Source organism: Salmo trutta, chromosome 33 (genome assembly GCF_901001165.1).
Source record: "Salmo trutta chromosome 33, fSalTru1.1, whole genome shotgun sequence".
NCBI lineage: Eukaryota > Metazoa > Chordata > Actinopteri > Salmoniformes > Salmonidae > Salmo > Salmo trutta.
In genome coordinates this window covers 29626845-29642614 of record NC_042989.1, presented here as the reverse complement: position 1 = coordinate 29642614, position 15770 = coordinate 29626845, and the positions used below count along the sequence as shown (strand labels likewise).

The window sequence follows — 15770 nt, the reverse complement described above, 5'->3', positions numbered from 1 at the left end:
ACTCGTGCTAGTTGATGATAATCCTAGTCATATTAGTAAACCATGCTAGTTGACGATAATCCTAGTCATATTAGTAACCCATGCTAGTTGATGATAATCCTAGTCATTAGTAACCCGTGCTAGTTGATGATAATCCTAGTCATATTAGTAACCCGTGCTAGTTGATGATAATCCTAGTCATATTAGTAACCCGTGCTAGTTGATGATAATCCTAGTCATATTAGTAACCCGTGCTAGTTGATGATAATCCTAGTAATTAGTAACCCATGCTAGTTGATGATAATCCTAGTCATTAGGAACCCGTGCTAGTTGATGATAATCCTAGTCATATTAGTAACCCATGCTAGTTGATGATAATCCTAGTCATATTAGTAAACTGTGCTAGTTGATGATAATCCTAGTCATATTAGTAAACCGTGCTAGTTGATGATAATCCTAGTCATATTAGTAACCCATGCTAGTTGATGATAATCCTAGTCATATTAGTAACCCATGCTAGTTGATGATAATCCTAGTCATATTAGTAACCCGTGCTAGTTGATGATAATCCTAGTCATATTAGGAACCCATGCTAGTTGATGATAATCCTAGTCATATTAGTAAACCGTGCAAGTTGATGATAATCCTAGTCATATTAGTAACCCATGCCAGCTGATGATAATCCTAGTCATTAGGAACCCGTGCTAGTTGATGATAATCCTAGTCATATTAGTAAACCATGCTAGTTGATGATAATCCTAGTCATATTAGTAACCCATGCCAGTTGATGATAATCCTAGTCATTAGGAACTCGTGCTAGTTGATGATAATCCTAGTCATATTAGTAAACCATGCTAGTTGACGATAATCCTAGTCATATTAGTAACCCATGCTAGTTGATGATAATCCTAGTCATTAGGAACCCGTCCTAGTTGATGATAATCCTAGTCATATTAGTAAACCATGCTAGTTGATGATAATCCTAGTCATATTAGTAAACCATGCTAGTTGATGATAATCCTAGTCATATTAGTAAACCATGCTAGTTGATGATAATCCTAGTCATTAGTAACCCGTGCTAGTTGATGATAATCCTAGTCATATTAGTAAACCGTGCTAGTTGATGGTAAGCCTAGTCATATTAGTAAACCGTGCTAGTTGATGATAATCCTAGTCATTAGTAACCCGTGCTAGTTGATGATAATCCTAGTCATATTAGTAACCCATGCCAGTTGATGATAATCCTAGTCATTAGGAACCCGTGCTAGTTGATGATAATCCTAGTCATATTAGTAACCCATGCTAGTTGATGATAATCCTAGTCATATTAGTAACCCATGCTAGTTGATGATAATCCTAGTCATTAGGAACCCATGCTAGTTGATGATAATCCTAGTCATATTAGTAAACCATGCTAGTTGATGATAATCCTAGTCATATTAGTAAACCATGATAGTTGATGATAATCCTAGTCATTAGTAACCCGTGCCAGTTGATGATAATCCTAGTCATATTAGTAAACCATGCTAGTTGATGATAATCCTAGTCATTAGGAACCCGTGCTGGTTGATGATAATCCTAGTCATATTAGTAACCCGTGCTAGTTGATGATAATCCTAGTCATATTAGTAACCCGTGCTAGTTGATGATAATCCTAGTCATATTAGTAACCCGTGCTAGTTGATGATAATCCTAGTAATTAGTAACCCGTGCTAGTTGATGATAATCCTAGTCATATTAGTAACCCGTGCTAGTTGATGATAATCCTAGTCATATTAGTAACCCGTGCTAGTTGATGATAATCCTAGTCATTAGTAACCCGTGCTAGTTGATGATAATCCTAGTCATATTAGTAAACCATGCTAGTTGATGATAATCCTAGTCATTAGTAACCCGTGCCAGTTGATGATAATCCTAGTCATATTAGTAAACCATGCTAGTTGATGATAATCCTAGTCATTAGTAACCCGTGCCAGTTGATGATAATCCTAGTCATATTAGTAAACCATGCTAGTTGATGATAATCCTAGTCATATTATTAACCCGTGCTAGTTGATGATAATCCTAGTCATATTAGTAACCCGTGCAAGTTGATGATAATCCTAGTCATATTAGTAACCCATGCTAGTTGATGATAATCCTAGTCATTAGTAAACCTTGCTAGTTGATGATAATCCTAGTCATATTAGTAACCTGTGCTAGTTGATGATAATCCTAGTCATTAGTAACCCGTGCTAGTTGATGATAATCCTAGTCATATTAGTAAAACGTGCTAGTTGATGATAATCCTAGTCATATTAGTAAACCTTGCTAGTTGATGATAATCCTAGTCATATTAGTAAACCTTGCTAGTTGATGATAATCCTAGTCATTAGTAACCCGTGCTAGTTGATGATAATCCTAGTCATTAGGAACCCGTGCTAGTTGATGATAATCCTAGTCATATTAGGAACCCGTGCTAGTTGATGATAATCCTAGTCATATTAGGAACCCGTGCTAGTTGATGATAATCCTAGTCATATTAGTAAACCATGCTAGTTGATGATAATCCTAGTCATATTAGTAAACTGTGCTAGTTGATGATAATCCTAGTCATATTAGTAAACCATGCTAGTTGATGATAATCCTAGTCATATTAGTAACCCATGCCAGTTGATGATAATCCTAGTCATTAGGAACTCGTGCTAGTTGATGATAATCCTAGTCATATTAGTAAACCATGCTAGTTGACGATAATCCTAGTCATATTAGTAACCCATGCTAGTTGATGATAATCCTAGTCATTAGGAACCCGTCCTAGTTGATGATAATCCTAGTCATATTAGTAAACCATGCTAGTTGATGATAATCCTAGTCATATTAGTAAACCATGCTAGTTGATGATAATCCTAGTCATATTAGTAAACCATGCTAGTTGATGATAATCCTAGTCATTAGTAACCCGTGCTAGTTGATGATAATCCTAGTCATATTAGTAAACCGTGCTAGTTGATGGTAAGCCTAGTCATATTAGTAAACCGTGCTAGTTGATGATAATCCTAGTCATTAGTAACCCGTGCTAGTTGATGATAATCCTAGTCATATTAGTAACCCATGCCAGTTGATGATAATCCTAGTCATTAGGAACCCGTGCTAGTTGATGATAATCCTAGTCATATTAGTAACCCATGCTAGTTGATGATAATCCTAGTCATTAGGAACCCATGCTAGTTGATGATAATCCTAGTCATAATAATAAACCATGCTAGTTGATGATAATCCTAGTCATATTAGTAAACCATGATAGTTGATGATAATCCTAGTCATTAGTAACCCGTGCCAGTTGATGATAATCCTAGTCATATTAGTAAACCATGCTAGTTGATGATAATCCTAGTCATTAGGAACCCGTGCTGGTTGATGATAATCCTAGTCATATTAGTAACCCGTGCTAGTTGATGATAATCCTAGTCATATTAGTAACCCGTGCTAGTTGATGATAATCCTAGTCATATTAGTAACCCGTGCTAGTTGATGATAATCCTAGTAATTAGTAACCCGTGCTAGTTGATGATAATCCTAGTCATATTAGTAACCCGTGCTAGTTGATGATAATCCTAGTCATATTAGTAACCCGTGCTAGTTGATGATAATCCTAGTCATTAGTAACCCGTGCTAGTTGATGATAATCCTAGTCATATTAGTAAACCATGCTAGTTGATGATAATCCTAGTCATTAGTAACCCGTGCCAGTTGATGATAATCCTAGTCATATTAGTAAACCATGCTAGTTGATGATAATCCTAGTCATTAGTAACCCGTGCCAGTTGATGATAATCCTAGTCATATTAGTAAACCATGCTAGTTGATGATAATCCTAGTCATATTATTAACCCGTGCTAGTTGATGATAATCCTAGTCATATTAGTAACCCGTGCAAGTTGATGATAATCCTAGTCATATTAGTAACCCATGCTAGTTGATGATAATCCTAGTCATTAGTAAACCTTGCTAGTTGATGATAATCCTAGTCATATTAGTAACCTGTGCTAGTTGATGATAATCCTAGTCATTAGTAACCCGTGCTAGTTGATGATAATCCTAGTCATATTAGTAAAACGTGCTAGTTGATGATAATCCTAGTCATATTAGTAAACCTTGCTAGTTGATGATAATCCTAGTCATATTAGTAAACCTTGCTAGTTGATGATAATCCTAGTCATTAGTAACCCGTGCTAGTTGATGATAATCCTAGTCATTAGGAACCCGTGCTAGTTGATGATAATCCTAGTCATATTAGGAACCCGTGCTAGTTGATGATAATCCTAGTCATATTAGGAACCCGTGCTAGTTGATGATAATCCTAGTCATATTAGTAAACCATGCTAGTTGATGATAATCCTAGTCATATTAGTAAACTGTGCTAGTTGATGATAATCCTAGTCATATTAGTAAACTGTGCTAGTTGATGATAATCCTAGTCATATTAGTAAACTGTGCTAGTTGATGATAATCCTAGTCATATTAGTAAACCGTGCTAGTTGATGATTATCCTAGTCATATTAGTAAACCGTGCTAGTTGATGATAATCCTAGTCATTAGTAACCCGTGCTAGTTGATGATAATCCTAGTCATATTAGTAAACTGTGCTAGTTGATGATAATCCTAGTCATATTAGTAACCCGTGCTAGTTGATGATAATCCTAGTCATTAGGAACCCATGCTAGTCGATGATAATCCTAGTCATATTAGTAAACCATGCAATTTGATGATAATCCTAGTCATATTAGGAACCCGTGCTAGTTGATGATAATCCTAGTCATTAGGAACCTGTGCTAGTTGATGATAATCCTAGTCATATTAGTAACTCATGCTAGTTGATGATAATCCTAGTCATTAGGAACCTGTGCTAGTTGATGATAATCCTAGTCATATTAGTAAACCATGCTAGTTGATGATAATCCTAGTCATATTAGTAAACCATGCTAGTTGATGATAATCCTAGTCATATTAGTAACCCATGCTAGTTGATGATAATCCTAGTCATTAGGAACCCATGCTAGTTGATGATAATCCTAGTCATATTAGTAAACCATGCTAGTTGTTGATAATCCTAGTCATATTAGTAAACCATGCTAGTTGATGATAATCCTAGTCATAGTAGTAAACCATGCTAGTTGATGATAATACTAGTCATATTAGTAAACCATGCTAGTTGATGATAATCCTAGTCATATTAGTAAACCATGCTAGTTGATGATAATCCTAGTCATATTAGTAAACCATGCTAGTTGATGATAATCCTAGTCATTAGTAACCCGTGCTAGTTGATGATAATCCTAGTCATATTAGTAAACCCGTGCTAGTTGACGATAATCCTAGTCATTAGTAACCCGTGCTAGTTGATGATAATCCTAGTCATTAGGAACCCGTGCTAGTTGATGATAATCCTAGTCATATTAGGAACCCGTGCTAGTTGATGATAATCCTAGTCATTAGTAACCCGTGCTAGTTGATGATAATCCTAGTCATATTAGTAAACCGTGCTAGTTGATGATAATCCTAGTCATTAGGAACCCGTGCTAGTTGATGATAATCCTAGTCATATTAGTAAACCATGCTAGTTGATGATAATCCTAGTCATATTAGTAAACCATGCTAGTTGATGATAATCCTAGTCATATTAGTAAACCATGCTAGTTGATGATAATCCTAGTCATATTATTTACCCGTGCTAGTTGATGATAATCCTAGTCATTAGTAAACCGTGCTAGTTGATGATAATCCTAGTCATTAGTAAACCGTGCTAGTTGATGATAATCCTAGTCATTAGTAACCTGTGCTAGTTGATAATCCTAGTCATTAGTAAACCGTGCTAGTTGATGATAATCCTAGTCATTAGTAAACCGTGCTAGTTGATGATAATCCTAGTCATTAGTAACCCGTGCTAGTTGATGATAATCCTAGCCATTAGGAACCCGTGCTAGTTGATGATAAACCTAGTCATTAGTAACCCGTGCCAGTTGATGATAATCCTAGTCATATTAGTAAACCGTGCCAGTTGATGATAATCCTAGTCATATTAGTAAACCATGCTAGTTGATGATAATCCTAGTCATTAGTAACCCGTGCTAGTTGATGATAATCCTAGTCATATTAGTAAACCATGCTAGTTGATGATAATCCTAGTCATATTAGTAAACCATGCTAGTTGATGATAATCCTAGTCATATTAGTAAACCGTGCTAGTTGATGATAATCCTAGTCATATTAGTAACCCGTGCTAGTTGATGATAATCCTAGTCATATTAGTAAACCGTGCTAGTTGATGATAATCCTAGTCATTAGGAACCCGTGCCAGTTGATGATAATCTTAGTCATATTAGTAAACCATGCTAGTTGATGATAATCCTAGTCATATTAGTAACCCGTGCTAGTTGATGATAATCCTAGTCATATTAGTAACCCGTGCTAGTTGATGATAATCCTAGTCATATTAGTAAACCATGCTAGTTGATGATAATCCTAGTCATATTAGTAAACTATGCTAGTTGATGATAATCCTAGTCATATTAGTAAACCATGCTAGTTGATGATAATCCTAGTCATATTAGTAACCCGTGCTAGTTGATGATAATCCTAGTCATATTAGTAAACCATGCCAGTTGATGATAATCCTAGTCATTAGGAACCCGTGCTAGTTGATGATAATCCTAGTCATATTAGTAAACCATGCTAGTTGATGATAATCCTAGTCATATTAGTAACCCATGCCAGTTGATGATAATCCTAGTCATTAGGAACTCGTGCTAGTTGATGATAATCCTAGTAATATTAGTAAACCATGCTAGTTGACGATAATCCTAGTCATATTAGTAACCCATGCTAGTTGATGATAATCCTAGTCATTAGGAACCCGTCCTAGTTGATGATAATCCTAGTCATATTAGTAAACCATGCTAGTTGATGATAATCCTAGTCATATTAGTAAACCATGCTAGTTGATGATAATCCTAGTCATATTAGTAAACCATGCTAGTTGATGATAATCCTAGTCATTAGTAACCCGTGCTAGTTGATGATAATCCTAGTCATATTTGTAAACCGTGCTAGTTGATGGTAAGCCTAGTCATATTAGTAAACCGTGCTAGTTGATGATAATCCTAGTCATTAGTAACCCGTGCTAGTTGATGATAATCCTAGTCATATTAGTAACCCATGCTAGTTGATGATAATCCTAGTCATTAGGAACCCATGCTAGTTGATGATAATCCTAGTCATATTAGTAAACCATGCTAGTTGATGATAATCCTAGTCATATTAGTAAACCATGATAGTTGATGATAATCCTAGTCATATTAGTAACCCGTGCCAGTTGATGATAATCCTAGTCATATTAGTAAACCATGCTAGTTGATGATAATCCTAGTCATTAGGAACCCGTGCTGGTTGATGATAATCCTAGTCATATTAGTAACCCGTGCTAGTTGATGATAATCCTAGTCATATTAGTAACCCGTGCTAGTTGATGATAATCCTAGTCATATTAGTAACCCGTGCTAGTTGATGATAATCCTAGTCATATTAGTAACCCGTGCTAGTTGATGATAATCCTAGTCATATTAGTAACCCGTGCTAGTTGATGATAATCCTAGTCATATTAGTAACCCGTGCTAGTTGATGATAATCCTAGTCATATTAGTAAACCATGCTAGTTGATGATAATCCTAGTCATATTAGTAAACCATGCTAGTTGATGATAATCCTAGTCATATTAGTAAACCATGCTAGTTGATGATAATCCTAGTCATATTAGTAACCCGTGCTAGTTGATGATAATCCTAGTCATATTAGTAAACCATGCCAGTTGATGATAATCCTTGTCATTAGGAACCCGTGCTAGTTGATGATAATCCTAGTCATAATAGTAAACCATGCTAGTTGATGATAATCCTAGTCATATTAGTAACCCATGCCAGTTGATGATAATCCTAGTCATTAGGAACTCGTGCTAGTTGATGATAATCCTAGTTATATTAGTAAACCATGCTAGTTGACGATAATCCTAGTCATATTAGTAACCCGTGCCAGTTGATGATAATCCTAGTCATATTAGTAAACCATGCTAGTTGATGATAATCCTAGTCATATTATTAACCCGTGCTAGTTGATGATAATCCTAGTCATATTAGTAACCCGTGCTAGTTGATGATAATCCTAGTCATATTAGTAACCCATGCTAGTTGATGATAATCCTAGTCATTAGTAAACCATGCTAGTTGATGATAATCCTAGTCATATTAGTAACCTGTGCTAGTTGATGATAATCCTAGTCATTAGTAACCCGTGCTAGTTGATGATAATCCTAGTCATATTAGTAAACCGTGCTAGTTGATGATAATCCTAGTCATATTAGTAAACCTTGCTAGTTGATGATAATCCTAGTCATATTAGTAAACCTTGCTAGTTGATGATAATCCTAGTCATTAGTAACCCGTGCTAGTTGATGATAATCCTAGTCATTAGGAACCCGTGCTAGTTGATGATAATCCTAGTCATATTAGGAACCCGTGCTAGTTGATGATAATCCTAGTCATATTAGGAACCCGTGCTAGTTGATGATAATCCTAGTCATTAGTAACCCGTGCTAGTTGATGATAATCCTAGTCATATTAGTAAACCATGCTAGTTGATGATAATCCTAGTCATATTAGTAAACTGTGCTAGTTGATGATAATCCTAGTCATATTAGTAAACCGTGCTAGTTGATGATAATCCTAGTCATATTAGTAAACCGTGCTAGTTGATGATAATCCTAGTCATATTAGTAAACCATGCTAGTTGATGATAATCCTAGTCATTAGTAAACCATGCTAGTTGATGATAATCCTAGTCATTAGTAACCCGTGCTAGTTGATGATAATCCTAGTCATATTAGTAAACTGTGCTAGTTGATGATAATCCTAGTCATATTAGTAACCCGTGCTAGTTGATGATAATCCTAGTCATTAGGAACCCATGCTAGTCGATGATAATCCTAGTCATATTAGTAAACCATGCTAGTTGATGATAATCCTAGTCATATTAGGAACCCGTGCTAGTTGATGATAATCCTAGTCATTAGGAACCTGTGCTAGTTGATGATAATCCTAGTCATATTAGTAACCCGTGCTAGTTGATGATAATCCTAGTCATATTAGTAACCCATGCTAGTTGATGATAATCCTAGTCATTAGGAACCCGTGCTAGTTGATGATAATCCTAGTCATATTAGTAAACCATGCTAGTTGATGATAATCCTAGTCATATTAGTAACCCATGCTAGTTGATGATAATCCTAGTCATTAGGAACCCATGCTAGTTGATGATAATCCTAGTCATATTAGTAAACCATGCTAGTTGATGATAATCCTAGTCATTAGTAACCCGTGCTAGTTGATGATAATCCTAGTCATTAGTAACCCGTGCTAGTTGATGATAATCCTAGTCATTAGTAAACTGTGCTAGTTGATGATAATCCTAGTCATATTAGTAAACCATGCTAGTTGATGATAATCCTAGTCATATTAGTAAACCATGCTAGTTGATGATAATCCTAGTCATATTAGTAAACCGTGCTTGTTGATGATAATCCTAGTCATATTAGTAACCCGTGCTAGTTGATTATAATCCTAGTCATTAGGAACCCGTGCCAGTTGATGATAATCCTAGTCATATTAGTAAACCATGCTAGTTGATGATAATCCTAGTCATATTAGTAACCCGTGCTAGTTGATGATAATCCTAGTCATATTAGTAACCCGTGCTAGTTGATGATAATCCTAGTCATATTAGTAAACCATGCTAGTTGATGATAATCCTAGTCATATTAGTAAACCATGCTAGTTGATGATAATCCTAGTCATATTAGTAAACCATGCTAGTTGATGATAATCCTAGTCATATTAGTAAACCATGCTAGTTGATGATAATCCTAGTCATATTAGTAACCCGTGCTAGTTGATAATAATCCTAGTCATATTAGTAAACCATGCTAGTTGATGATAATCCTAGTCATTAGTAACCCGTGCTAGTTGATGATAATCCTAGTCATATTAGTAACCCGTGCTAGTTGATGATAATCCTAGTCATATTAGTAAACCATGCTAGTTGATGATAATCCTAGTCATATTAGTAAACCATGCTAGTTGATGATAATCCTAGTCATATTAGTAACCCGTGCTAGTTGATGATAATCCTAGTCATATTAGTAAACCATGCTAGTTGATGATAATCCTAGTCATATTAGTAACCCGTGCTAGTTGATAATAATCCTAGTCATATTAGTAAACCATGCTAGTTGATGATAATCCTAGTCATTAGTAACCCGTGCTAGTTGATGATAATCCTAGTCATATTAGTAACCCGTGCTAGTTGATGATAATCCTAGTCATATTAGTAAACCATGCTAGTTGATGATAATCCTAGTCATATTAGTAAACCATGCTAGTTGATGATAATCCTAGTCATATTAGTAACCCGTGCTAGTTGATGATAATCCTAGTCATATTAGTAAACCATGCTAGTTGATGATAATCCTAGTCATTAGTAACCCGTGCTAGTTGATGATAATCCTAGTCATATTAGTAAACCGTGCTAGTTGATGATAATCCTAGTCATTAGTAACCCGTGCTAGTTGATGATAATCCTAGTCATTAGTAACCCGTGCTAGTTGATGATAATCCTAGTCATATTAGTAAACCATGCTAGTTGATGATAATCCTAGTCATATTAGTAAACCATGCTAGTTGATGATAATCCTAGTCATATTAGTAAACCATGCTAGTTGATGATAATCCTAGTCATATTAGTAACCCGTGCTAGTTGATGATAATCCTAGTCATATTAGTAACCCGTGCTAGTTGATGATAATCCTAGTCATATTAGTAAACCGTGCTAGTTGATGATAATCCTAGTCATTAGGAACCCGTGCCAGTTGATGATAATCCTAGTCATATTAGTAAACCATGCTAGTTGATGATAATCCTAGTCATATTAGTAACCCGTGCTAGTTGATGATAATCCTAGTCATTAGGAACCCGTGCCAGTTGATGATAATCCTAGTCATATTAGTAAACCATGCTAGTTGATGATAATCCTAGTCATATTAGTAACCCGTGCTAGTTGATGATAATCCTAGTCATATTAGTAAACCATGCTAGTTGATGATAATCCTAGTCATATTAGTAAACCATGCTAGTTGATGATAATCCTAGTCATATTAGTAAACCATGCTAGTTGATGATAATCCTAGTCATATTAGTAAACCATGCTAGTTGATGATAATCCTAGTCATATTAGTAAACCATGCTAGTTGATGATAATCCTAGTCATATTAGTAACCCGTGCTAGTTGATGATAATCCTAGTCATATTAGTAAACCGTGCTAGTTGATGATAATCCTAGTCATATTAGTAAACCATGCTAGTTGATGATGATCCTAGTCATATTAGTAAACCTTGCTAGTTGATGATAATCCTAGCCATTAGGAACCCGTGCTAGTTGATGCATCTTTAGGTCTCTCCTCTTCTTAATGTGTAACAGATATTTTAATCTGTCACATGATGCCACTAGTTTGTGCGGTGTGTTTTTGAAAACTGTTTTTTCTACTAATTGCATTTTAGAACATTCATACTTAGCCTACAGCCATGTGCTCATTGTTGAGCTGCTTATATGAAGACAATAAACTTCAACAGTTTAAGATAATCGGTCTGATCTTTTTCATCAGCCTTTTCATATGTGCAGTGGTTGTATACATTTTGGATCTGTCGTCCCACAACTGTCCCAGAGTCTGTTTTGAATTGTAGACATATTTTTTTATGCGACACCCTTTATTTATTTTATTAAGATGTGAAGTATGTGTTTGTAGTGTTGCAATGTTTTATAGCCTACCAAGGGTGGCCAACCATACTCCAGGAAAGTCTTGTAAAGGGGCAATGTTGTGTTTTGAGACAGGACTGAATATGCAAAGAATCCAATGGGTAGTGTGGTCTACATTTTTGTATGATTCTCTACCGTATAAAAAATATAGTAAGGCATTTTATTTTGTTAAGTGCTGTTAGACCTTTTAGATTTTTTGGGGGTGACAAGTGACTGGAGATTCTGTCCTGTTTGTCTAAAGCACAAGTGGCTAAAAAAGTTTGTCGTGCCCTGCTCACTCTCGATCAGTTTGTTCCAGAAATCACGAGATGACCTTTCCTCTCTTATTCTCCTATCTCTCCCCCAGGCCCAAAGCAGCGCCCCCTCCCCCAGCCAAGGTGGATTTGATCTCTCCTATGCCCAGCCCGGCCGAGCCCGCCCCGCGCGCCAGGAGGAGGCTGGTGGAGGAGAACGACGCCTCCGCCTCCCGGATGAACCTCCGACGCAAACGAGTGCTGGAGGCAATCTTCCCCAAACCAGTCACCCGCAGGAAGAAACTATGATCGGATGCCATTTTAGCCCTGAACAAACTACAGCATCAACTTGGAATCTTAGACTGTCAGAACTCATGGGGTGAATCTCCTCGTCTCCTTTCCTTCAACTATCCTGAAAAATAGGATAGGGGAAAGTAGTATGGTACCTGCTGGGTATTTGCTTTTCAATACACTATAGCGCAGATGAAGGAAAGGAGACTGAGGAATCCATTCTAGAGATGCATCTGTGGACTGTACTCCTAACATTACTCTGAGGAAACTATTTTATTCATCTTTTCTTTCTTTTAACGGTTACAGCCTGTTTTTCTGTATTTAAGACAGACAACCAGTGGAGAATTTAAAAAAAAGTGAATTAAGCAAATTTAATTTGATTTTGATATAATAATTTTATATAAATTATTGTTATGTTTACAGGGAGGAAGACTGAGGGACTTGAACACCAAAAAAGTGTTTTTTATTTCTGGAGAATTCGTACATTTCTATAAATTGATGCATATGTAAATAGTCTCTTTTGCCATGTTATGAATAAAGTTGAATACTTGTGAATTATCTGTTTTTAATTTTAGTGTTTCGAAAATGTTTGGCTCATAATCACGATGCCAATGTCAGCCTTAAGACAATTATTTAAAGTTAATTGCTGTTTTTCGAATGATTTAATTTGCACTGATTTGGATAGTTTGGGCTTATTTTCCTGTACTGTATCACTAACATGTAAATAACCTACACAGTGAATCCACTGGGGCTGATGAGGCTTGTTTTAAGGTCATTTATTTGACCAGCATAACATGCCGATGAATGTAGAATGTCTTATTTTCCATGACTGCTCTTTGACAATACGGTAAAGCTGAAGTATTTCATTGAGACTGTGTGGAGTTCTTGTCTCTGTCCAATGTTCTGCTTTCACCAGTAAGCAATAAGAAGCAAGTACTAAGACTTGAAACTGGTTGGCTAGAAACCTTGATCGTGTACATTTGGTAGTGGCGCACGAGTATTTGAATTGTTCCATTTTGACTTATGACCAATTTAAGGTCAGGTTCAGATTGAGCTAGATAAGACAGTTGAAATAGGGCAATCATGGGCCCAAAATGGCAGTATTAGACTAATGGGGACTGAGGGTTCAGGGACGTATTAGTACCTGCTCATATGACAAAAGTCAACTGTGTGTATCAGTAATCTAACTTTTATAAAGTTGTGTGTCTAGTGTTAGGTTCTAATTCTCAGAGTAAAACACTCAATGGACACTGAAAGTTTAACCAAGTTTAATTCTTCCCAGAGGGTCAATACAGCTGCATTAGACAAAGACATTTTCACACTGCTGATATTTAACCGTTCCTCATTGGATGAGTCTCCTACACATCTTAACAAACATAATTCTTTACTGCTAGGCAGGACACTAGTGATATGGGCCATAAACTTTTATTTCTCCCATAAAGTCATCTGACCTCAACCCCTCTTCATCACTAATCCATGGCTCTCTCCATGGCTCTCTCCCCTGCCACATGTAATCGCTTCCCTGCACTCAACACATTCCAAGCTTAGTTGCACACGCTATATACCTTCCTCCTATAACCCTTAACTTCTAGTGTAGACCCTCTAAACTCCTTTAAATTAATCAAAACAGGAACATTTTGCATTTGGCTCGAAATTCAAAAGGAAATTAACTTAAAGAAAAATGTCCCTCCACTAGAATCCCCATACTTTAATGAAGACAGCTTCTCCATCCTGGAGGGGGAAATCAATTGTTTCCTTGCCCAGGGACATGTACTAGTCTGTGGCGACCTAAATGCCAGAACCGGACAAGAACCTGACACCCTCAGCACACAGGGGGATAAACACCTGCCTGGAGGTGACAGCATTCCCTCCCCCATATGGCCCCCTAGGCACAACTATGACAACATAACCAACAAAAACGGGTCACAACTCCTGCAGCTCTGTCGCACGCTGGGTATGTACATAGTCAATGGTAGGCTTCGAGGGGACTCCTATGGTAGGTACACCTATAGCTCATCTCTTGGCAATAGTACTGTAGACGACTTTATCACTGACCTCAACCCAGAGTCTCTCAGAGCATTCACAGTCAGCCCACTGACACTCCTATCAGATCACAGCAAAATCACAGTCTACTTGAACAGAGCAATACTCAATCATGAGGAATCAAAGCCAAAGGAACTGAGTAATATTAAGAAATGCTATAGATGGAAAGTAGTGTGGAAACCTACCAAAAAACAATTAGGCAACAACAAATTCAATCACTTTTAGACAACTTCCTGGATAAAACGTTCCACTGTAATAGTGAACGTGTAAACTTAGCAGTAGAAAATCTTAACAGTATATTTGACCTCTCGGCTTCCCTATCAAATCTAGGAAACTGAAGAAAATTAACAACCAAAAACAGAGACCCGGAAAACCTGAGTCTACGCCTTCACCATGGTGAATCACTAAAACAATACAGAATTACACTACGGAAAAAGAACCAACAGCACGTCAGAAACCAACTCAATGTAATTGAAGAATCCATAGACTCTAACCACTTCTGGGAAAACTGGAAAACACTAAACAAAGAACAACACGAAGAATTATCTATCCAAAACAGAGATGTATGGATAAACCACTTCTCCACTCTTTTTGGCTCTATAACAAAGAACAAACAGCAAAAACATATACATGATCAAATACAAATCTTAGAATCAACTATTAAAGACTACCAGAACTATTAAAGACTACCAGAACAGCCACACTATTCATTACCAAATTCAACTGAGGTCTAGAACTTACGGTATGATTTGTACCAAATACAATGCTCTTAGTTTTTAGAGATGTTCAGGACCAGTTTATTACTGGCCACTCATTCCAAAACTGTCTGCAACTCCTTGTTAAGGGTTTCAGTGACTTCATTAGATGTGGTCGCTGACACGTATATGAATCATCAGCATACACGGACACACAGGCTTTGTTTAATGCCAGTGGCAGGTCATTGGTAAAAATAGGTAAACATCGAGGGCCTAGAGAGCTGCCCTGTTTGAAATTAGAGAAGCTTCCATTAAAGAAAACCCTATGTTTTATTAGATAGCTCTGAATCCAAGATATGGCAGAGGTTGAAAAGCCATAAAACGTCTGTTTTTCTCAAACAGGTTATGGTCAATAATACAAAGGCTTCGCTGAAATCTAACAGTACAGCTTCCACCTTATTTTTATTATCAATTTATTTCAACCAATCAGTCATTTGTGTCAGTGCAGTACATGTTGAGTGCCCTTCTCTATAAACATGCTGAAAGTCTGTTAATTTGTTTACAGAGAAATAGTATTTGGTCAAACACAATGATCAGACGACCACCACTGCCCCTATCCTATACTCTATGC

At 36.6% G+C, this 15770-nt stretch overlaps 1 protein-coding gene across 2 annotated transcripts in view; it reads left to right on the top strand.

The window, feature by feature from the left end:
• Positions 1-13273, top strand: part of LOC115172804 (protein ELYS) — a 52598-nt gene extending 39325 nt beyond the window's left edge. For both annotated transcript variants that reach the window (XM_029730573.1, XM_029730574.1), the window contains exon 36: positions 12224-13273. In XM_029730573.1, coding sequence (XP_029586433.1) covers positions 12224-12419 — 196 coding nt within the window. In that variant the 3' untranslated portion in view covers positions 12420-13273. The remainder of the gene's footprint in view (positions 1-12223) is intronic.
• Positions 13274-15770: the final 2497 nt, after the last annotated feature.